At 35.1% G+C, this 25125-nt stretch overlaps 1 protein-coding gene across 3 annotated transcripts in view; it reads left to right on the forward strand.

Annotated features, from left to right (window-relative positions):
- The window catches only part of GALNT3 (polypeptide N-acetylgalactosaminyltransferase 3), a 43988-nt gene that overhangs the window by 11828 nt on the left and 7035 nt on the right, over positions 1 to 25125 (forward strand). For 2 of the 3 annotated variants that reach the window (XM_060621347.3, XM_060621346.3), the window contains 8 exons: positions 7872 to 8495; positions 12598 to 12770; positions 17086 to 17235; positions 18887 to 19121; positions 19606 to 19723; positions 21236 to 21436; positions 23609 to 23740; positions 23953 to 24054. In XM_060621347.3, coding sequence (XP_060477330.1) covers positions 7981 to 8495; positions 12598 to 12770; positions 17086 to 17235; positions 18887 to 19121; positions 19606 to 19723; positions 21236 to 21436; positions 23609 to 23740; positions 23953 to 24054 — 1626 coding nt within the window. In that variant the 5' untranslated portion in view covers positions 7872 to 7980. Of the gene's footprint in view, positions 1 to 2741; positions 2821 to 7871; positions 8496 to 12597; positions 12771 to 17085; positions 17236 to 18886; positions 19122 to 19605; positions 19724 to 21235; positions 21437 to 23608; positions 23741 to 23952; positions 24055 to 25125 lie in introns of all 3 variants that reach the window. The other variant, XM_060621348.3, reaches the window with a different exon arrangement.

The raw sequence follows: 25125 nt of genomic DNA on the forward strand, positions 1-25125 counted from the left end.
AAGAATGAATGGACTATTGTAAACTTAATCATTGGATGATTCCAAATGTGCTTGCTGAAACAGAATGTGGTGTCTTTACTTGATATAATCAACACTACCTCTGGCATTTGGTATGTAGCTATCGACTTGGTTAACTGCTTTTTCTCTGTACCAATTTACAAGGACCACCAAAAGCAATTTACTCTTTTTTTTTTAATTTTTTTTTTCTCTTAACGGTTATTTTTGAGACAGAGAGAGACAGAACATGAACTGGGGAGGGTCAGAGAGAGAGAGGGAGACACAGAATCCGAAACAGGCTCCAGGCTCTGAGCTGTCAGCACAGAGCCCGACACGGGGCTCGAACTCACGGACCGTGAGATCGTGACCTGAGCTGAAGTCAGACGCTCAACGGACTGAGCCACCCAGGCACCCCAAAGCAATTTACTCTTATCTAGCTTGGCCAACATTGTATCTTCACAGTCTTGTCTCAGGGCCAGGTCAGTTCTCCTGTCCTAGAAATCTTAATTATCCCAACATCCCACAAGATATCACATTGGTTTACTATGTTGATAATATTATGCTGATTGTATTTGATGAGCAGAAAGTAGCAATTACTTTAGGTATCTTAGTGAAGCATATGAGAACCAGCGAGTAATCAGACTCACAAAAATTTAGGGGTGCCTCGGTAACATTTCTGGGCATTCAGTTGTCACTGTACTTAATAGGCCTTTTGTTTTTTGGTTTTTGTTTTTTGTGTTTTGGAGGCAATATTTTCTTCTCTCCTTCCCATTTTCTTTCTTTCTTTTTTTTTTTTTTTAACAAAATATTGCATAGAATTTGTTAGATACTAAGTTTACAATTTAGTCTTTAGGTAACTGAATATTACGTTGGGACTGTGTCAGAATTTGAAAAGTAATTCCCATTGTCCCTGGAGACAATGGCTGTTGGCATTCTGTGTCTCATTCCAGGGTTCCTCTTCACTTGTAATGAGGATGCTTGCATCTTGCTAGGTGCTTGTTTTGTTTTTCCACCGGAGTTCAAATGTGTGAGAAAGTGTGCATATGGAAACTGAGCAGTCAAAAGGGTAGACTATGCTGCTTATTGTCTCTCAGCTGTAAATTCATTCTCTTCTCCTGCTCTGTAATAATGGAGCGGGGCGGGGTGGGGGGGCGCTGTAAATCTGTAAATATTTCTCCTTTGCTGGCTGGCATGATGTTAATTAAGCCTTGTCAGTAGAGGGCACTGGAAGGATACTGAAAGTAGAAGATACTTTTCCTTCCTGGTTTCAGGGTGACTTTCTGGCTAGGCTCTTACTGAGCATATACCTTTTTCTCTACTTCTAGGCCGCCACATAGTTTTCTCTAGTGTTAGGTAACTGCATGGCACAGCTTTCTCTAGAGTTGGCACACCTCTGCCCCCTGCACTTTCTCCAGAGCTTGACTTGGACAGCAGGGTTGTACCCTGGAGTCATAGACATCATGGACCTGTTCCCCAGCCCAGGTCACTGCTCCATACACTCTTTGTTTAGCCTTATACATGTGCATATTGGGGACCCCACAAAACTGGGTTTCCAAGGCACCAACTACCCAAATTTTATCCTAGGCACCAACCTGCACCATATTGGCCCAGGCTATACATGAAAGTGCACTACATTCCTGCAGAGCACAGCTTCTTAACTCCAGGTGCCATCAGCAGCCAGATGTTAGCATCGGCACCTAACAAGTTCCAGGGTTTGACATCTTCCTATGAATGGCTTCTTCTGGGACTCCACAGGTCAGATTTTGGGCAAGTTTCACGAGTGAGATACCTCTGTAACTTTTCCACTGTCAAGGAGCCAACACTGCTCTTTCTGTAGAGATCTCTGGATCTATGTGCTGGTGAGGGGAAGGTTCTTCTTGGGCTCTCATCTCAGCCTTGTAGGTAGTGATTGCCCCTTATATCTACTATTCCTATATTATTTTGAATTTTTTTTAACTCTCACTAACCAATTCCCTGTTACTCCAGTCCTCTCAGAATATTATACTTTCCTTTTTCAAATCACTATGTAGTTTCTGTCTCCTTACTAATCCAAGAGCCATCAACTGTGTTTACAAAGTAAATAGACAGATCTTTTAAAAGGTAGTACTTCTACCCAGGAGAAGTACTAGTTAAGTGGGTAATCTGTGGGACCACTCAATTCACTCCTCAAAATTATGCCATAACCAATCAGTATATACCTTTCACAGGTGCAGATTCAATCACAGTAGCAGGAGAGAGAATATGTGAGCTTGCCTTCACCACCATATTACCCTCCCCTGCAAAGGGTAGGGCAGTTCCATAATTACTTGTATGCTCCAAATTGTGTAGAGTTGGCTGCTCTACAAATTAAGATCCTGTTCATAACCTTTCACCTTCAAAGATAATATTGTCAATAGAGATGCTTATCTGACCAGGTTTAGCTGAGAAGTTGGATGTGTGACCACACCCTTTTCAGTATTAAATAAAAGCAGTGCCTCTGAGTTGTTGGAGCTCAGCTCTGTTACTAGACTTTTTGTCACATAACCTGCAGATGACTTTTGTTCAGAAAGTCATCTTACTCTGTGACAGTTACATGCAGTTAGTTGTTCACTGGTGGCATTTTCCAGCCAGCCAGAGCAACCCCAGTTTGTTTTTCAACTGGGATATTTGGGATATGTCTGCTGCTTCCTCCTGTGAGGGAGCATGTAGCCATCTCAGGGTAGTTTGCTTTGTATCAGTGTTTGTCCCTTGTCATACATCCACAGGTCACTTCCTGCTTAGAAGAATTTCAGGCAAGGGTGTGGAAATGGATTTAATCATAACCGAAACTAGCCAACCATAATAGTAAGTCACCGTGAAATTTGGTTTTACCAATAAATACAAGCAGAAATGACTTCCTGCCACCCCTCCATTCCCTAACTAGTAGATGAGAGGTGCTTAATAAAGTTTCTTCCCAAGAACGTAAGGTTTATTATTAGAGCAAGTTTTGTTGTTGTTTTGATTCGATTAGGAGATCTAGGTAATGTGTGGCAAAAATCAAATATGAATTAATTTACAGTAGTGTACTCTTCTTAATCTACAATCTATGCTACATTTTGGATATATAATTTTGTAATGTTTTGTTTTTTGTGATTACCCTTAATTTTTGTCGCATGCTTTAATTCATGCTGTAGCAAGCAAGTTTCATATACCAATTAGGCTTTGTGCCAGTTAAAGTCACCTGGAACCAGACCTTAAATCCCTGGAGCTGTAAAGGTTTGTTGTCACAAATATAGGAACAAGAAATGGAAAGAACTACTATCCTCTTATTTTATTAAATGTTACTTTCACATGCGGTTATGAAATGTTCTGCTTTTCACTGCTTTAGAAGATTGCTTCAGTTGGAATATTTAAATTAAACTTACAACTTAACTAATGTCTTTGCAATGTGTCCTTTTCCACCTGGAAGGGACAACTGGACTAAAGATGGATCTTTTCCAGTTTGAATCTGCATGTAAACGACATCCTCAGGTGACTCTTTGTCACATTAAAGTTTGAGAAACTAGAGTCTACATAACTGAAAGCCACAGCTCTGTAGTTATTTTGATTTGTGATAGCTCAGTCTTTTCTGTTCAGATAGCAACATGTTTTTACCCTGGAGAATAACCCATTGGTTTTTAACCCAATCTCACAGACTGTTAGAATCATGCATATTGTTTTAGTCATTTTAAAGTATCATTATTTTGTGCATGTTTTAATTTATTATTAATGCCTTTTTGTAATGTCTACATATATTCTAGCATATAGATTGATAAGGCCTCTGAATATTAACTTTTTTCTAATTTTAGAAATTTATAATAATTTAGAGATCTTTGAATAGATCTTTGAATTTAAATTATTTTTTTTTCTAGTTTAAAAAAACTATTTCATGATGTTAATCTCTCCTGTGAATCTGACCTTTAATAATTAGCAAATGACATTTTAGATAGGTGTGTTTAAAGGTTTTAGAAAGTACAATAAGACCTCTACCTGCTAATCATTTTTATATCCTGAATTTGCTGTTGTGCTGGTTTTTTTTTTTTTTTTCATTTTTGAAACTTCTGAGTTTAATTGGAAGTTGAAATTAAGAGAAATTTGTTTTGTTTCATTGGCTGTTTTCACATAGGTCTTGACATTTGGTAAGTAGTGAGGCTTAGGAACGTGATGTTATTTCCAGGAATAGGAGTTAAGAATCCTGGTTTTGTTTAACTCATTCATTTATTGTGTGGCTTTTGGATTATGTGTTTTATTGCGCAGAATCTGAGTTTTTCCATCTTTGTGATGGGAATAACATATTTTAAAAGTAATTTTACAACGCCATAATTTGTAGTAAAACCCCAATGTGTCATTTATATCAGCATTAACCTCTGAGCCTTTTCAGGAAACTTTGGGTCATTCTTGCTTTGGATTTCATCTTATCTCTCCATGTCAAAATAACTTTTGCTCATTTTATATCAGCATTCTATTTTGAAAAACCTGTCTTTGGAGTATCAGAAATTAATAGTGTGGTTGCTTTTGGTTAGGTGCAGTCATTTCCCTATCAAGTGCTAGTTTTGATTTGCCTAAAGTCTCGTGACCTACACCAGTGATTCTTAACCCTTGCCGCCCTTTAGAATTATCTGGAGAGCCTAAAATAACAACAAAAGCAGGACCTGGGCCCTGGCCCTAAAACAATTATATCAAACTCTCTAGAGGGGAGGCCTAAAGCACGCTTTTTAAAGAGCTTTCTGCTAAGTGTATCCAGAGTTGAAGACCGCTAAATAGAGATGCTTAATGTTGAGTGTAATTTATCATTAATGGAAGCCTAATATTGCACATTAGCAGCAAAGGACAGAAAAGTCATATAAAAATCCCTGGGAGATTCATTTCAGAATCTTCAAGTGATCAGCAATTGATAAAAGAAGACTATTCCCTTCTGAAATAATCTGAAAAGAGCAAAGCGTCATGTTCCTACTCTAGTAAACTCTGCCACTAAAAGGTCTCAATCTCTTAATCCTCCATTGTTAAAATCTACAATCTCATCCTCAGCCTTATTTCCAAAAACACGTTCTGAAAACAGTTGTGTGGTATTTATTTTTATTTTTTTATTTTTATTTTCATTTTATATATAGAGAAAGCACACACAAGTGGGGTAGAGGGGCACAGGGAGGGAGAGAGAGAGAGAGAAAGAGAGAGAGAAAATCTCAAGCAGGTTCTACTCTCGGTGAGGAGCATGACATGGGGCTTGATTCCAGGATCCTGGAATCATGACCTGAGCCAAAATTGAGTTGGACCCTCAACTGACTGAGCCACCCCAGCGCTCCGGTGTGTGTGTGTGTGTGTGTGTGTGTGTGTGTGTGTGTGTGTGTGTGTTTATTTGACTCATTTGTCCAGAAAACCTTATGTGATACGAAGCTATTTGTAGTTCTTTCCTTAGGGTTTCCCCTTATCTCCTTACATTTAGAGTGTCATCTCTTGACCCTTGAAGATCTTATTTCAGATAACTTCAACTAAAAGCTTAGTATTGTTTTCAACGTAAATTTTAGTTAGCTAACATACAGTGCAATATTGGTTTCAGGAGTAAAAAACTTAATATTTAAAAAAAAATTTTTTTTAATGTTTATTTATTTCTGAGACAGAGACAGAGCATGAGTGGGGGAAGGGCAGAGAGAGAGGGAGACACAGAATCAGAAGCAGGCTCCAGGCTCTGAGCTGTCACCACAGAGCCCGACGCGGGGCTCAAACTCACAAACTGTGAGATTATGACCTGAGCCGAAGTTGGTCGCTCAACCGAGTGAGCCACCCAGGCGCCCCAAAAAGCTTAATATTTTAGATCAGACCTGAGTTTGAACACAGTTGGGAGAGTACTGCTTTTCCACTTAAACTGAATCATGTTGGCCAAGCCACTGAATCTATTTGACGCTCAGTGTTTGTGGGCAAAATGGGAATGACTTCTCAAGATTATTGGAAGACTACATGAGAACCTGTGTAATATTAAAGTATCGGGGACCTAATCAGTATTTAACAAAAGTAAATTATTATTTTATTATTTCTGATAAATTAAATCTTCGTCCTTCTTTCCTTTTCCTGGTAAAAAAATTTATTGGGTGCTCACTGTGTCACCGACATCGTGAGTGCCAGAAAAACAACCAGGAGTAAGGGAGACATCATTTGTGTCCTTCATAAGCTTCCTTTGACTCCCTCATTAGAGACATCCTAAACTAAAACCTGCTAATTGAGTGACTTCTTCAGATAGGCACACACACAATGATAGGATTATTGCCCTATTGGTGAAGAATTCCATTCTTCTTTCTCATTCCCCAGCCTACCCTCTAATATGATTTTGGGCATATAGTATCTTGGGAAAACCATCACTGCTATGGAAATATTTAGTTTTGTCATCTCCCTTTACTGTATGCTTTCCCTGGACCCTTTCTTGTTTTATGTTGTATTAAAACATCCTAAGGGGACCAGCACATTCCTTCTCAAATGCCTAATCTAGCTTACATACATACACAGCAAGAATTGTATGGTTCTGAAACTACATTGTGTCTTCAAATAATGTAAAAAGTATACGAGGTCATTTTAATCCTTACATGAGGCTCTGAAAGCAACCAAAACTCAGATGTATTAGAATCTCATTTTTCTGGGCGGTATACATTATAATTGAATTATCTTTTGAAACCAAAGTGCCTATTCCATACATACATACATATCTTTCCAATTAGAAGTAGTATACAGAACTAACTATTCAAATTCTGCCTCTTCTGTTTATTTAGCTTAAATTTTTTTACTAAAGGCCAGAGAATCCATCTTAAAACTTGGCTTTTTAATTTTAAATTTAGCGGTATCTTTGGAAGAAAAACTGAATAAAGTGTCAAAGTTAGTTTTCACATCTATAAATTAAATTTTCCTTAAAATATGTTTAGAATGTAGGGAGAACAGGCATTCTCCTTCCCCTTTGTGCCTGCAAATTTGACTGAGTATAATGGTGCATGTTATGTAATTATATACTGAAACCCCTTCATATTATATTTTTTAAAACATCGTGAAGAAAATCAGGCTGTCATCGATGTTCTCTTTTTTCCTTTTCCTTTTCCTTTCTTTTGCTTCTGGTGGCCCATATTAGAGTTTAGTAAACATGTTGTCTATTCTTAGGGTAGACACTGTTGCCTCTTTAGAGTCACTTCAAGTAAAAAGCTTAGTGCCATCTTCTTTTTGTTATTAGATTTTATTATTTGTGTGAACTATAGAAAATAGCTGTGGTATAACACCTTAGACACTCTTAATTTTCTACTCTTCAGTAGAAAGAAGAGTGGTTCTGTCAGGATTCACAAGTATTATCAGGTGAATAAATTTGAGAGTGTGCCAGTTTACTTGTTAAAACTACTTATAATCTTAGGTTTAGTTGGAATAGAGGTGCATAAGTTGAGGACAAACTCCATAAAATAAAAGCCACTATTTTAGATGTATGCCTAACAGTACCTATCAGTATACCTACGCTTTCTTACGGATTTCCCCCTTTCTTTATAATCAATGCAATGAAGTCCTTTGGCCCCTTGGTCATTGAGTTAAGGTACCTTTTTTTTTTTTTAAAGAAACTCTAAATATGTTTATAAAAATAATTGTATGCATATCATATAATAAATATTAGCCACGGTTTACAAGGTATTTTTTATTGGAGAGAAATCTCTAATATATCCTCAATAGATTATAGCTAATTATGGCAAATGTGTTCTTCCAAAAGTGTAAATTTCTTGAGGGCAAGATATCTTTGTATTTTTCTTAACCATAAGAGTACAGTTGTTTGTAGCTTATGTTGTTGGTTGAATGAATCAATTGAACCATGCCTATAGGAATGATTAGCTACTAATGCCATTTATCATTTCCATTTATAGGTATTACCATTTAATGAAACCTTCTTGCCAGCAAATCTATGATAAAAAATATAAGTAACAGAGGAAACTATAACTGTTATTTGTCAAGTGGGAAGCTTTTAATGTCAGAATGGCTCACCTAAAACGACTAGTAAAATTACATCTTAAAAGACATTATCATAAAAAGTTCTGGAAACTTGGGGCAGTAATTTTTTTCTTTATAATATTTTTGATTTTAATGCAAAGAGAAGTAAGTGTTCAATATTCCAAAGAGGAATCACGGATGGAAAGAAACATAAAAAACAAAAACAAGATGTTTGATTTAATGATAGAAGCTGTAAACAATATTAAAGATGCAATGCCAAAAATGCAAATAGGAGCACCGGTCAGGCAAAACATTGATGCTGGTGAGAGACCCTGTTTGCAAGGATATTATACAGCAGCAGAATTGAAACCTGTTCTTGACCGCCCACCTCAGGATTCTAATGCACCTGGTGCTTCTGGTAAAGCATTCAAGACAACCAATTTAAGTATTGAAGAGCAGAAGGAAAAAGAACGTGGAGAAGCAAAACACTGTTTTAATGCGTTTGCAAGTGACAGGATTTCTCTACACCGAGATCTTGGACCAGACACTCGACCTCCTGAGTATGTTAAACAATATTCATTGTTTACTGTTTAACATTAGAGCTTGCAGGGGAGGGGCATTTGCTAAGGAATTTGCTTGTTCTGTAGTAACTCTCTGAGGCAAAATATCAGCAATTGCTGTTTAATTTAATTATGTTTGCTTATTATTATTGAGGCTTTCCATATCTATGCTTGGTGAGGCATTGCAGATGTAGAAGGTTGTTACCTTACAAATTAGGAGACTAAATTTTAGATCTGATTTCTGTAGAACCACAAGGAAATTCTTAATTCTTAGATGCTTTAGTTTTCTAATTTATTAAGAAGGGCATATTGGGCAATTTTATGGGAGATGTGGGAGGCAGAGGAGCTGTTTCTGTTCCTCTGTGTGTTGCTGTAGAATAAAAATGTTTAAAAAGTGCCGAGATTTTGGAGCTGTTAGATAAGAATTTTCTATGAACTAAGTCACAGACTTTGTGGCTACTTTCAGTACTGTAATTGTATTTCAGAATGCCTTGTAACCTTTTGTAATCTTTCTTTTAAAGAACAATATTGTTAAATTGCTAATTCGATTATGATTTTTTTTCTCTAGAGTTTTGTTGAATAAGTTATCATATGTATAGAATTGTCTCTCTTTAGCTTCTAAGAGGCCAACATTGCCTTTTATGTCCCTTTGTTTACATGGTATCTCAAGTACACAGTATTTTTATTCTGGTTTCCCTCCAGTTCCAACTATGCTCTGTCCATTGTTATCTTTGAGGTGGTGTTCAAGTGTTCTATTTGAATTCAAATAACTAAAATAAATTCCAGCAGTTTTCAAACCATTTGTTGATTTGTTGAAAGTATGAGATAAACCGTAAGCAAGCAATGCCTACATATTTTGCTTCCTGGTTATAATAGAATTACATTTGGAAATGCATCTGAAGAAAAGAACTTTGATAGACTTAGGTCGATGGCTTCACTCCTATTTTTCTAGATGTATGATCATGAATACTTGCTCTAACTAAGAGTCCCTTAATATTGAAGTTGGGTAGATTAGATTTCTGTCTCTCTATTGTAATCTGTGTGATTCAAGATTAAGGTGCTAAACATTTTTAAGTGAATGTGTGAAGAAACAAATGAATGTCCATAAAATATTCTACCTTTATAACAAGGCACAGAATAGTTCTTTTCTTATGTTAATAGTTAAAATGCAGTATTGCATTTGACTGATTTGGGGAGAGGTCTTGACTGAAAAGCAATCCACATCACAAATCAAGAAGCATAATTTTTATTCTTTGACATGACAGTCAATGTCAGCTCAAGACAAGTTTTTTTTTTCCCCAATATAGCATTGAGGAACTACAATAATATTCAATAATGAAATCATTGTAAGTGAAAAACAACGAGGTACTTAAAGTAAAGAACCTTTTTTGGATAAGAATTGGATACCTAGAACTGTGAAGAATTGGTGAAGATTTAACACTTTCTTACTTTAAATTTAACTTATATCAGCAAGGAACACATTTTCTGAAGAATTGCTGGTCATTTCCATGCTCATTGAAAATATAGATCCAGTGTCTCTCAAAGTCAGATGGTCATGTGATTGATAATTTAAGTACATATCTATATGCCAAATTTTACAAATGGTTTGAGTATAAGCAGTCAGTTTGGCAAGTTATTTAATTTCACTACTTTAAGTGACATGTAAAACAATATCTAAAGCCTAAGTTTAATTTTTTTTTATTGTTTCAGAATAAATGAGGTTTATGAAATCATACTGTGAAATTGTATCACTTGCATTAATGCTATAACATGACACCTTTACTTGATGTTAACAGTTATCAGTTAAGCAAAGAAATCCTAGCTTGAACTAAGGAAAGCTTTGTAAGAATAAAGTGATCACATTTCATTAATGTGAATTTTTGTGAATTTTTGAATTTAAAATTTCGAAACCTTTTTGTAATTATTAATATTAGTCACATGACAAGTAAATGTATGCAAGGTTTTTTGTTTTTTTTTTTTTTTTTTTAATCCCAACACCCCATACAAATGCTTCTAAGACAATAAATCATAAGGTTTTTGGTGTTTTTTTTTTTTTTTTTAAGAAAAACAGCATGGAGTTTTTAAATAATTTTTACTTTTAATTTATGTTGGTTTGCAAACCTTTATGTCTTAAAAATACAAGCTTATATTTAGTCATACATTTCTGTGTAATTGTAAGTCAAGACTAATTGTGAATAGGTAGTTTGTGTTTGGACCTTACTTCTAATTGGCAGTTTATCCAAAATTCACTTTAAAATATATCATTTGCTTTCATCTGTCAGTGAGGATGAATGTCATTATTTGCTTCTGACTATGCATGTATATTTGAAATCATGAAGGCACAAAGAGAGCAAAATCACTTTCACTCATAACCTTTGCTTCCTTTTCTTACTCAACAGTGTTGACACACTCTATTAATACTTTATCCTCAACCTAATTCCTTGTTTATCCCTACTAATATTCCACCCTAAAGACAGCCTCTCAGAATAGTATCTGAAACATTCAAACTGAGGTATGGCTATAAAAGTGAATAATGAGAACATACAGGGTATCTTTCTTTGGGTGGCTTTCCCAGGCCTCTAGGGTCATACTGGGGGCTCTGTTTCCCTCACAGAGCATTTGAAGTGTGTTAGTTTCTTATCTCCATAAGTGAATGATTTACTTCCTATCTTTGGGTTTGAACAGCACTGTTTGATTGTTCACACGCTGTATTTATAGTGCCTTTTGAGTGGGAGGATTTTATATTCTGCTGTCTAAAATTGTATAACCATTTATGATTTTTAAGTGAACTTAAAGATTATTTATTTTTACCATAGACCACACATATTTTATGTCCCAGGGTTACTCTGATTTTACAGTGTTTTGAAACCCTCTACTCTGTTATATCTTTGGATCCTCACCTCAACTCAGTAGGTGAGAGACTGTGGTCAGCTTCAGTCTCAAAGGCTGGGTACTGTACAGATCCACTCATACCCAACAGCTTCTTATGAAGATTATTTTCATTGAGGAAGATATTATTATAAAAATAAATTCAAGATCAATTTGTAACTAATGTGTTTAGCTAATGGTTAGTACCATTAATCAGCCAAAAACGACTTAGGGTCTATCTCCTTGTGCCTATCAATGTTTCATATGGCAAAAAGATCACATGACTTTTAACAGGGATTTAGGATTTTATGTAAAATTTTTAAGTTTAGTATTTTAAAATGCTAGGTCTTATTTAATTAAACTCTAGATCAGGTTACTGGAGCAAAATCTTTAACACAACATTGTTGGTATATGGTAGCAACTTAGTAAGTCTTGCTGAATTGTGAGCATCATAAAAAAAATAGATTTTATAGTAAGCCATTTTTTTCTCTTTTGGTTCAAGTAGAGATTAAGTAAATTGATTTAAAAACTTGAAAAATATTACATACTTAGGAAAGTAAGAATCTCTACGAAGATGAATATTCATTTAATAAAGTTGCACTGTTTAAAGTTTATTTATTTTTGAGAGCTACAGTGTGTGCGTGCACACATGCACAGAGAGTGGCAGAGAGAGTGGGAGAGAGAGAATCCCAAGCTGGTTCCATGCTGTCAGCATGGAGCCTAATGCGGAGCTTGATCCCACAAACCACGAGATCATGAGCTGAAAGCAAGAGTTGGACACTTAACTGACTGAGCCACCCAGGTGCCCCTGAAGTTGCACTGTTAAAAAAAATTGGAGGTAATAAGAAAAATGGATGATTTCTACAAGGGGGGGGGAGAAAAATTGGTTTTTATTTGAGCGATTACAAGTGTTTGCCATTGTTATAGGTTATCTCGTTTGTAGGTTATATTTTCTATTTAAAATGCTATTTGTATTTGAAATTATATTGTTGAGAAAACTTACAATAGCACGTTTTAATCCTTGACCTGGAATCTGTATCAGTGGACATGATCTCTGTGTAAAAAATTTTGTTTTGATTTGCATTTGCATAGCATTAAGATCAACTTACATAGAAAAAAATTGTCTGCTATTGTTTCTATGGTGATAATGGTTAAATAATAATTTTAGTAATGGCATAGCTCTGAAATAAAGTAATAAAATTCATAATTGTTCTACTTCTTTGACTTCTTCTAGATGTATTGAACAAAAATTTAAGCGCTGTCCTCCCCTGCCTACCACCAGTGTCATAATAGTTTTTCATAATGAAGCCTGGTCCACGCTGCTTAGAACTGTCCACAGTGTGCTTTATTCTTCCCCTGCCATACTGCTGAAGGAAATCATTTTGGTGGATGATGCTAGTGTAGATGGTAAGAAAGCACATGCAAATTAGGTTGTTTTCCAAGTAAATCCATGTGATGTTGTCCAAAGTCTATTTGATTGTATTGTACTCTCTGTATGCAACGCCCCCCCCCCCTTGAATATAATACCTTGGATGATGGGTATGATGGATGAGAGTAGAATTCAAAGGTATCTATATTTAAATATTTTAAAGTTCAGAAATGTTTGAAGTACCATGACTTCTAACTTTGTGGTCCTCAATGTGAGACTTTTATTGTAAGGCATAGTGGTTAAGAACACAAACTTGAGCCTTGAGTCAGGCTGCCTTGGTTTGAATCCCAGTTCTGGTCCTATCCTGCTGTGTAACTTGGACAAATTACTTAACCTTTTTATGCCTCAGTTTCTTTATCTGTAAAATGGGGAAAATGCCATATTTCATTGAATTTATTGCACATCATTAGTTTATTTTTTAAATTTTTATCTTTTCATCATTAGTTTACATACCGCTAGAATAAAAAACCCTCACAACCAATTACACTAAGATGCCATTGATTATAATAAGTATCTAATGGTGCAGCTTAGAATTGAGGAAATACATAAATGATACATAACTCCTAGGATTGTTTTGAAGATTAGATGAGTTAATATAAATAATACATTAATTAATAATATAAATGAGTAGTTAAAAATCATTAAAGAGTCACTACATCCTGTTTTATTTTGGCTGCTAAGTATTTCAATATTGTTTACAAAGTTAGCTGAATTCTTTAATGAATTTCTACTTAAAATTACAAATCAACGGTCAGTTACTAAATTGTACATTTTAAATTGGAATTGCAAGGCTAATCAGACAAATGCCCTAATTTGCTAAGTTTTCAAACATTATGAGTATTTTGAAAACCAAACAGATATAGATTATTTCAATGATCACAAAATTTATTCCTGAATTAGTTGAGTTTGGAGCCTGATTCTTTAAGGTCAAATTCTCACTCCAATACTAACTAGCTGTTTCCTCATCTGTAAAATGGGGATAGTGATACTCTTTCATCTATCCGAAAGCAACATCTGTTTTAAGATAAACCATTACTTTATGTGCCATGAAAAAAGAAAAAAATACTGCTTATTAAGTGACATGTCATCAATAACAAGATGTATCGAGACTTAAGAAATGATAATAAGTGAATAAAGCATAAAATTACTAACCTGGCTTATTTAATATTCTACATACAATCCTAAACATTTCTTTAACTTCAAAATAAAATATCATGAGTGAATTGAGATTGTTTTCAAGTTAAGTATCATCTAGGTGGAATAAGTTTGCTTATCTCCAGAGATGTTTGACATGGATGTGAAATGTATTCACTAAATGGGGAAGTTTTATAATTCAAGTTCCCTGCATATGGGTACACAGTACTGGATCAGAGATTTGAATCTCCACTCCTCTTACCCAGGTTATAACACCACTTAATTGTAACCAACTGATTTATTTACTGCTTGAAATGTTATGATTTTTTTTTTTTTTTTTAATTCTTGGTCTGTAGTCCATAGAGGTGTGTTTTTCCCCCCATGTTTATGTATTTGTTTTGAGAGAGAGAGAGAGAGAGAGAGAGAGAACACAAGCAAGAGGGGGGCAGACAGAAAACGAGAGAGAAAGAGAATCCCATGCAGGCTCTGCACTGGCAGCACAGAGCCCGATGCAGGGCTCAATCTCATGAACCATGAGATCATGAACTGAGCTGAGATCAAGAGTGGGACGCTTAACTGAGTGAATCACCCAGGCGCCCCTGCATCCATAGTTTTAAGTGACATTTGATTAAGTTCTGCATGTCTCTCATATGTTGTATTGTAAAAAGAAAAGAAAAAAAAATCACTCTTTGGTTTTTTGAGCTTTCTTCTCAGATGGTTTTTGTTTGATTTTTCAAGCAGTGAGAAATTAGGGTCACAGTAAGGCTACTTGTAATAAGCCTTCAGTTGAAGGTAACTTCTATTATTGCTCAAACAAAATTAATAGAATTAAAGGAAATCAGAAAGAAAAGTGATATCCAATCATAATCTTCCTATTTAATTTTAATTTTGCTTTTTCTCTCTTGATCGCTGTCTAAATAAACATAGAATGTTTACCTAGTTACATCCATGTCAGAAATCCAATTTTGAAATCTGACATTTTCATATAGTATTATTAGCCCATTTCTTTTACCTTCAAAACTTTATTTTTAATGACCATGATGGACTAGATGCATTTTACTTATTTTACCATTCACCTTCACTCACCCCACCCTGTTAGTATATATCACACTGTAATGAATATCCTTTCTTTTGAATTGTATCTTTGGGTAAGTTAGACTGCTTGGTCAAAGGGTCTGAATATTTTAATTCTTTATAGCATTGGCAATGAATTTGCAACAGTTTTCTTGGTGAGGAATCTTTTTGCATCCTAATGTAATTAATTTGTCTTATTGAATCAAAGATTTAATGAGTACCCGCTATAGAAAATGTGTTCCTAGTTGTTGTAAAGGAGCTTATGATGTAGAAACTATAGTCCCTGGTTTCAATTGGTTTAGGAAAGAGCAGCATAATATGTGGATAATCAAGTGACAAAGAGATAGTTAAGTCCTAGTGACAGCAAAACAAGACAGTCAACGTTTTCAGAGCATGGGCCATATGGTAAGCCTTGTCTTAAATGCACAGCAATCTTTCATTTTTATACTCTCAGCAATCCCTTGTAAGGGTAAATGCTATTATCCCCATCTTATAGATAAACTGAGGTCCAAGTAAAATAAAATAACTTACCAAAAGTCACTCAGCTAAAAGTAATGGTGCTATAAATAAATAAACCCAGGAGGTCTGATTTCACAGCTTTGTGCTCTTAACCTTGCAAAAATACAGGTATGGATGGGGCTTGAATTTAAGGGGCAGATAAAAATTTATAGGAAGTTTGGAAGTTGTGGGTCAATAAAAAATTCTTTAACGACTCAAACAGTGGGACAGTTTATTGAAGGAATCTATAGTGACTCCATTAAAAAAGATTCAATCCCCATTAAAGCCTTTGAAATGTTTTTATACAAGTTTCTATTTTATAAATCTATGATTAAGGCAGAAATATCCATGATTTATATTTTAAGAGAAGTTACAATCCTGCTTGTCTTTCAGAGAATTAATTCTGAGGTTCTTAGAAGGTATGAAAAAGTTAGCCTATTATTTTCAGGCAACAATGCTTAGATTTATTGTCCACAGAAGTTGTTCCTGAACTCTCACTTCCTTTATGAATGTTTAAACTTTGAATAAGCAACTCTTTTATCTGTACCACTGGAGAACTGAAAAAAAAAAAAATATAATCATAGATAAAGTCATCTATGTTTGCTTCTGGAATCAGGCAGAAGCAAACATCTACCCTAGGACATTTACTGATGTTCTCAGCATTCCCAGATCTTTTTGAGGCTGTGCTATGGGCCCAAGAAGGCCACCTGAAGAAACACATTGTATACTCAACAAAGAACCAAGAATTTATTGGTGAAAAAAACAGACTTAAGAAGTTGTTTCAAAATACGAACAACACTTGACTGACATGATTAATGTGTTTTCTTTTACCTACTGTTTTAATTCTTGCTTATCATGTCTCATCCAAATTGGAAAGTTGAATATCTTAAATTTTATACCCATTAATAAGATTTAGCCTGTTTTTAGCTCCATTCCTAACCTACATGCTCCTTTCTTCTTTCATATTTTTACTGGAAAAAAATCTGTGTCAGCAGACTCCAAAGCTTTCAAAAATTTTATGCTGACTCTTTGTAAAAATATTCCTAAACTGCTGTAGCCTTAGGCTTTCCTATTTGCCATTTTCCTCATCATTTTTGTTTTAAATTATTGTGATCACTGCCTAAGTATCAGAGAATCCTTTTGATACTTGGCATTTTTCTTTAAATTTCCAGACTTAAATTCCAATTTTAAAATGTGTCAAATATCTTTTTGGCCAAATTCAGTTTCCTTCACTCCCTTAGCTAGTTTTCTCAGACCCCTAAATGAGCCTTCTTAACTCCTGGGTCTACTCCATTTGAAGTCTCTCCCCTCCTCACAAAATATATTTATTGATATTGCATGTACAGGATAAGTCAGTGTTACCACAGTATGTGTTATAGTTGTTCAGAAGTTAAGATTTGCATATATAGCTATTGTTTTTCTTTGAAGAGTTAAAGATACAATTTCGTCTTAATGGAAGGATGTGTGCAACTGTTAAGATGACGAATGTGGAGATATTGCCCTGTGGTTTCTTCATTTGCTTTCATGTGTTCATATATGAAAATAAACTTAGGAAGAGTTAATCCTGATATTTTTTTTTTCTTACAGAGTACTTACATGATAAACTAGAGGAATATATAAAACAATTTTCTATAGTAAAAATAGTTAGACAAAGAGAGAGAAAAGGTCTGATCACTGCCAGGTTGCTAGGAGCAACAGTTGCAACAGCTGAAACCCTCACATTTTTAGATGCTCACTGTAAGTATATATGTATAGACGTAGTTGTAACATTTTCCCCTCTGCTTCCCTCTAACTTAAAAAGTGAAGAAGGCTTTTCTTTAAATAACTAATTGTATTTTCTTTAACATCATTTTCAGCTGATGCTTATAGCAATGACAGCCTAAGCAGGTTATAGCTCTGGGTAGGAGCCTCCTTTCACTTACATGGAGTTAGGCTCCTTAACTTCAGTATCCTTCCCTTCAGCGACCAGCTTTCCCAGCGAGTTATCCTTGCTTGGGATTTTTTTCAGATACTCATTGTGTCCACCCACCCCCCCCAAATGTTTTTCCTTATTATTATTGATTCTTATAGTTTAAAATGAATGAAAGTTTTAAGTGTAAGCAATTTTATCTTTAAACTTTGTCCTGGTACTGATACTTTCAATTTCTATATTTCCACTCTTTTTTCAAAGATTTGCACACTCCTCTTGTGCTAAGTTAGAGGTGTCCCCTTCCAGCTTTTTCTGGTATCTTTTCTACGAATAGTATCAATTTTTGTTTTTGTTGCTACTGTCTTTTTTTTTTTTTTTTTTTTTTGCCCTTTATTTTTAGTGGTTTTGTTCTCTAGTGTCAATGATTTTAAAGTATTTAGAAAGTATTTTTAGAGTAAATTTTAATGGGCATGTTAGGGATCACCAAAATGTCCCTTAGTCCTTCAGCTTTAGATTTAGTGGATTATACTTTGTATGACTGTTTTGTTTTGAATTGAACTGACTAGCCCTTAGATTATGTTTGACCCAGCAAATGGTTTTGGTCCTATGCTAATTTTTCTAGGAGGACTTTTGGATTTGTTTGAGTCTCTTTAGAGTTTTCATATCCAGTACTCCCTTAATACCTGGCCCTCAAATGAAGAGAGGTCTATAGGTAATCCAAGGGAAGTGTTTTGAAAAGGAAATGGTTCATTCTCCAATATTTCCTCTCCTGGTCCAAAATTCCAATTATGTCACACTGGGCATTCTTCCTCTGAGGCAAATGTATCTGATGATCCTCCTTGATGCCAAGTGGTCCTCCTAATAACTGCCAAACTCTGCCTGATGGGGAGACCTGGGTAGGACTGAGTCTCCTGAACTCTGTGTATTAAGTGAGCCTGGCCCCCAGCCAGGACCCAGACTTTGTATGGCATTCCTTTGCCCCCACTTTCCATTAGGGCTGGTCCTTCTCCAACTGCTGACATCAGAATATTCTGACTCGTTGGCTTATTTTCTCCTAAGACTCAGAGAAATGAAGATTTTGTTACTATACCTTACTGAGGGAGACAAGTTTATATAAATCAGAACACTTTTGGGGCTAGGTGGCATGGATCAGCAAAAACTTACCTTTGATCCAAGGCACATTTTAGAGGAAAACACATCATCTGAAATTTAAATACACCAGTATCATTTTATTTCCTCTCTAACGTTAAAAAAAAAAATCATCCTCTGTAGATAAACTTTCCTAACTATGCTGAATTGTGCCTTACCTTTTTCATCCAACCCTCATCTTATCGCCAGAAACCTTTAAGAAATCTCCCCTATGTAAATGTTCAAAACACGAATGGCTGTTATTCTTGTTTCTCTAAATCATCTTCAAACCACAAAAGAGAAAACCCTCAGTGTTTTCTTTGGGTTAATTAGAATTGTGTTCCCTTCCAGGTGAGTGTTTCTATGGTTGGTTAGAACCTTTGTTGGCCAGGATAGCTGAGAATTACACTGCCGTGGTGAGTCCGGATATTGCATCCATAGATCTGAACACATTTGAATTCAACAAACCCTCTCCTTATGGAAGCAATCACAACCGTGGAAACTTTGACTGGAGCCTTTCCTTTGGCTGGGAATCGCTTCCTGATCACGAGAGGCAAAGAAGGAAAGATGAAACCTACCCAATTAAGTAAGACGATTGCTCCCAAAGTCTTATATGCAGTTCAGTTATTTGAATATGTATTCACACTTTGCTTTTTACAGTTTTTGCCTCCAAGGTAATTCACACTAATGAAATAAAGAAACACACACACATCCTATGTTGGGAATAGAGAAGCCATTTATGTATATACTTACACATGATGTTACCGAATAGGAAGTAGAATCAGTGAGGCCTTTTGTCTTCTCATAATCATTAGTAAAGAATCCTTAGAGTTGGTTAGAAGACACTTAATAATTTTGTTTCTCTGGGAAAATATATTTAAAGTACTTCCCTCCCCGCTTCCCCATAAAATCTGACTCTGAAGGTAGCATTTTTAGTTTCTATTAACCAATATAAAACTTCTTGAAATTGTGATCTAATTTGTTTGTGATTTGATTTAGTCACTCTTTAAATAACTTGTTTTTCCGTATTTTATTTTTATAACAAAATTTGACAATGGATTATTTTTCAGAACACCCACTTTTGCAGGAGGCCTTTTTTCCATATCAAAAGAATATTTTGAATATATTGGAACTTATGATGAAGAAATGGAAATCTGGGGAGGTGAAAATATAGAAATGTCTTTCAGAGTAAGTTTATAAATATAACACATATTAGACAATAAAATACACATTTTGTTCTAATTGGCTGATATGATTATCCTAGATGTGTGCAGGCTTTACTTTTTGTGCTTTCTAAAATTCAATTGCTAGAAATTTTAGAATACGGGTATTTCTTTTTAAAACGTTAATATATTTACTCGTTGCTGCCAGTGTAACAAGAGGAATCAGTTAAACTCCTGTGTCCAGCCAATAGCACCAATTAATGCACTTGTAGCTACTGAATTCCAGCCAAGATAAATATAATTCAATCTAGTGCTTCAGGAAATGAGTTGATTATCAAGGGAGTCAGAATGGAAAAACATTTATGTATAATTTTAAAAAGACCTTAACTCTTTGGATTAAATGACCTTTTTTTCCCCCTATACATATTGAAAGTCAATATGAGAAACAAAACAAAAACTTTGGATGGTCTCCACATACACTTATTTCATTTCATGATTCATTTTCTGCAATGACTCTATCATTCATCTTTCATCCTTTAGACTGGAAGGTACTGGGAAAAGAACTGAACTACTAGTTAGAAGATTTAAGTTTTAGCTCTGGCTCCATTACATAATGGCAATGATGATCTTAGCCAAATTTGAACTGCTCAAGGGAGGTGTCTTATTATATCCATTTAAGTATTCCCAACCCCTAGCGTGTGTTAGATCTCAGGCACAATTTGTTGAATTAAAAATACCACTGAGTTTTCTCATTTGTTTAAAAACAAAAGAGAGAGAGAGAGAGAGAGAATATGATCTCTTGCCCTAATGCTAGCACAGATTATTAAGCATGTCTTCATTTTCGATTTTTTGCTTAGTGACTGTTTATGGCAGAACTGATTGCTAAGATTTTTAAATGAGCAAGTATTGATTTAATAATTTTTCATTTTATCTAGAGATAATGCAAATAAGTTTTTTTGTCCCTCTATCTCTAAATAGGTATGAGTCTTTAATAATGACCAACTACTTCACAAGCTTAAAAGATTGTACTTTGGTATTATCTGGAATTGTTTTCTAAATTAGAAAATTGAATATGCAAGGAGTAAATAGAGTCTGGGTCCACTTACTCCAAGACTGCTAGTTCATGCCAGAGAAGAGAGAATCTGGTTCAAGTGAAGTGGCCATATAACTTGTATAAGAAGATAGAATTCAAATACAGAAGAGTCTTTGGTCTTTTGTATATATTAGAGAGCTCGCATAATTGTTTGCAAAAAACAAAATGTGGGGCTTTATTTTTATGAGAGATCTGAAATCACTATTTTGTTGAAATATTTCCTGAAAGTATACTTATGTTGTCTTTAGTATTTGTACCATTTCATAAAGTTGTTTTTTTATATTTAAGAATTTAAGTTGAACTGGCAGTGGACAGAGACTATTTGTGAAGTTATTATAAATCTTTTCTGTTTTGTTTTTATTAGTATCTTAAAGGTGAATTTAAAAGCAACACTTTTATATTTTAAAAATACTGTGAATTTAAACAAATATCATTAATTATCAGGTATGGCAATGTGGTGGGCAGTTGGAGATTATGCCTTGCTCTGTTGTTGGACATGTCTTTCGCAGCAAAAGCCCTCATACCTTTCCAAAAGGCACTCAGGTGATTGCTCGCAACCAAGTTCGCCTTGCAGAAGTCTGGATGGATGAATACAAGGAAATATTTTATAGGAGAAACACAGATGCAGCAAAAATTGTTAAACAAGTAAGTTAGAGCTAAATCATTAAATTACAATAAAAATCCACATCAAGTTCACATATTCTTTTACTTATTTGTGTCAGTTCAAGTGCAAAACATTTTTAAAAGTTAATTTTGAAATTGAGTTTTTTAACTCAGAGTATATAACTTATTGGAGCACCTGGTGGCTCAGTCAGTTGAGTGTCTGACTCTTGATTTTGGCTCAGGTCATCTCTCTCCCTCTGCCCCTTTCCCTCGTGTGCACATGCACGTGCTCTTTCTCTCAAATATATATATTATATTATATATATATAATATATATGTATATATAATATTTATATATATTATATCTATTTATGTGTGTGTGTGTGTGTATACACACACACATAACTGATTGATGCCGATGTTTTCTTTTTTTTTTCTTGAGGAAAAATCAAGTAATATGCCTTTTTAAAAATTTAGGCATTCCACTTGATGTTACTCTTTAAGTATGGAAGATATTTGGTTTTTGTAACTGCTTTGGTGTAGTATTTTACCCAAAGAATATGGTTAAGTGGAACCACTTTTAACTGGTTTTAGGTGATGTGATTAACACCTAAATAAAGGTGCTAAGTGGCTCTTTGAACTGGAGATGGAGACAATGTCAGAGTGTGGTAGGAGAATAAACCAGAAGTATCAAGGCTTTTTTATTTCAAGTTCTGGTTCCACAGCTCACTGGAGGGGTTACCTTTGCAAAGCCCTTCTGAGTCTGTAAAATGGGATGACACTTCATAAGGTGGTTGAGAGTTGGCCCAACATGAGGTGTGTGCTCAGCCAAGCTTCTCTCTGCTTCCCTGTTTTCAGAGATGAAACACTTGCCTGTCTCCCAGAGTAGCTATGAAATAACGAAGTAAGTGCTCACAAATGTATGGCACTATTGTTACTGACCCGTCATAGTAAAAGCTGTGCAGAATTGTAATGCTTAAGACATTAGAACCGAGCTCCAACAAGTTCAATATTGGGTGTGGTTCACAAGCTCAACATTTTAAGAACATGCTTCAGTGAATGGCATCCAACCCCCTTTTTAAGAAACAGTGCTGATTTGCAGAGGGTATATATATATTGAGATTAAAGGGCATCAACATTTTGACTGTCATAAAGAAGGTCTGGTTACCTCTTTCCAGCTTTTCTGTGGTCTCCAGTAACTTCCTGTAACATGCCAGTGGCATGCAAAGTCAGAGCACTACTGGGTTAGATGGCTATCTTTTTATTTAAGGCCACCAGGACAAATTGGGCAGATTGTGTACTTGGCTAAGCAGGCAAGTGGGCGCTAAGTGCTTATCTCCCACAATAGGGCAGGGGAGCCAGTAAACCCCTATTTTTACCACAAGGCAAACAGATCTTGTGATAAAATGAATAAGCTAGTCAGAAGTCCTTTAGAGTTTATATTTTTTGCTAAAATCCCTGGTCAAGACATTACAGTTGGCAGAGAAAATATTTTCTTAACTGAAATGATAAGCTTGAGTATTTAAACTTTCTATATAATAGGTACCAAATATAATTTTCCTTTAAAATTTTGCCTATAGACCAAATACCTTTTCAGTTTAATAGTGTTCTTTAAAATTCTTTTCCTAGTCCTTTCACGATAAAGGAAAATAAAATGCAGTTATTAAAAACTTGCCTTTTTCTACTAATACATTATTATGTTTAAGATTTTGTTAGGAGTAAGTAACTCATTTAAAACTAGAAAAAAAATATACTCCCAAGTGTGTTGTCTTTTGTAGTCTTGACTAGAGAAGAGATATAAATTACATTGTATTGGCAACTGTTTCTTTATACCTGATTCCTCACACCTCACTTTACAGATCATTTTTGGGTATAAAATTAGGATCCATTTTGGATGCCCCCACTACCATTTCTTGGCCCACAGCATTTCTCTAGAGACCTTTTGCCCATGGGGGACGTCTGGTACCACAAAGAAAGAATAAAATAGTATTACGTCAGCACCACAGTGGTAACGTGACTCTCTTTGAAGGCAGAGACAAGCAGGCAGGCATACTTGTTGCCTGAATAAATGGTGGATACTTTAAATTGTATCTTGCATTTTGGCCCAGGATTTTTTTCTTTAAGATCCAAATGTAAACACAAATAGTAGCATTTAAACTACTTTATCAGTGCTGTTTTGATTAAGCATTCTTTTTACTTCTTCTCTTTCTCCAGAAATCATTTGGTGATCTTTCAAAAAGATTTGAAATAAAGCACCGCCTTCAATGTAAAAATTTTACGTGGTATCTGAACACTATTTATCCAGAAGCATATGTGCCAGACCTTAATCCTGTTATATCTGGATATGTGAGTGTTTTCATCCTCCTTTTTACTTGGTTTATGCCTTGCCACAAACATTTATGTGGTTCAGTGAAAATTGCTGAAATACTTCCCGGTTTATTGCTTTTGAGATTTTACATTACTATTTATTAATACTACTTCCTGGAATTAACTGAAAAAAATATATAAACCACATAGATTAAAAAAAAAATTCTTATAACTTGAAAATTTCCCTTTAGATTAAAAGCATTGGTCAGCCTTTGTGTCTGGATGTTGGAGAAAATAATCAAGGAGGCAAACCATTAATTTTGTATACATGCCATGGACTCGGGGGAAACCAGGTGAGCACTGCGCTAAAAATCCTCCCTTTTTGTTGGCTCTTACAAATAAGTTGTCAGAAGTCCCTAATCAGCTTTATATTTTGGTATAAATTGGTATTTAAAATGCTTTTAGGTTAATAATGTTTGGCAATTAATATTAAAGTTGTTGCATACTTTGTTTTGACTTTCATTCTGACTCGGAAAACAATTTGAAGTTGCCTACCCATTCAGTAGAAAGGCAAATGAGAAAATAATAGAGTCATGCCATCTGAAATTAAAAAAAAAACCAGGATCTTGTATGTGGGTCTTTTATGTTTTGGGACTATTGGCAAGGTGCTTTTGCAAAATTATACACAAAGGCTATATTTAACTGCATTTGATAGCAAATTATATTAAATGTGATACCAGAAGAGCAGTATTATAAGTTATTTTTGTGGATCATGATATTATTTCAATACGTTCTTTACAAAAAGGCATGTTATGGGGCACCTGGGTGGCTCAGTCGGTTAAGTGTCCGACTTCGGCTCAGGTCATGATCTCACAGTTCGTGAGTTCGAAACCCACATCGGGCTCTGTGCTGACAGCTTAGAGCCTGGAGCCTGCTTCAAATTCTATGTCTCCCTCTCTCTCTGCTTCTCCCCTGCTCATGCTCTGTCTCTCTCTCCTTCAAAAATAAATTAAAAAAAAAAAACATTAAAAAAAATTTTTTTTTTAATAAAAAAAGGCATGTTCTTGATTATCCTTGACTGATGATTTATCTGCTTGTTACCACGCTTTGACTGTTTTAGCAATTAAGACAAATGTCAAGTGTCACTGTTTGGCCTACTATGGGTAGAGAACTTATTAACATACAATTTTAGCATTTAGCTTCTTTGCCTTGCCTTTTACAAGTTAACTCCTGGAAGGATTGAACTCTTCTCATTTGTTAATTCAACAAATTCACTGAGTGACCCCTCCATGCCAGGTATTCTGCTGGGTTCAAGAAATTTAGATTCTGTCTCCCTCAAGAAATCTATATTTCAAAACCAATGGTTACCGTCAGCATGATAAGGTCTGGGATAAAGCATTCAGAGTGCTTCCAGAGTATGGGGG

The sequence above is a fragment of the Panthera onca genome, chromosome C1 (assembly GCF_046562875.1).
Source record: "Panthera onca isolate mPanOnc1 chromosome C1, mPanOnc1 haplotype 2, whole genome shotgun sequence".
Taxonomy (NCBI): Eukaryota; Metazoa; Chordata; class Mammalia; order Carnivora; family Felidae; genus Panthera; species Panthera onca.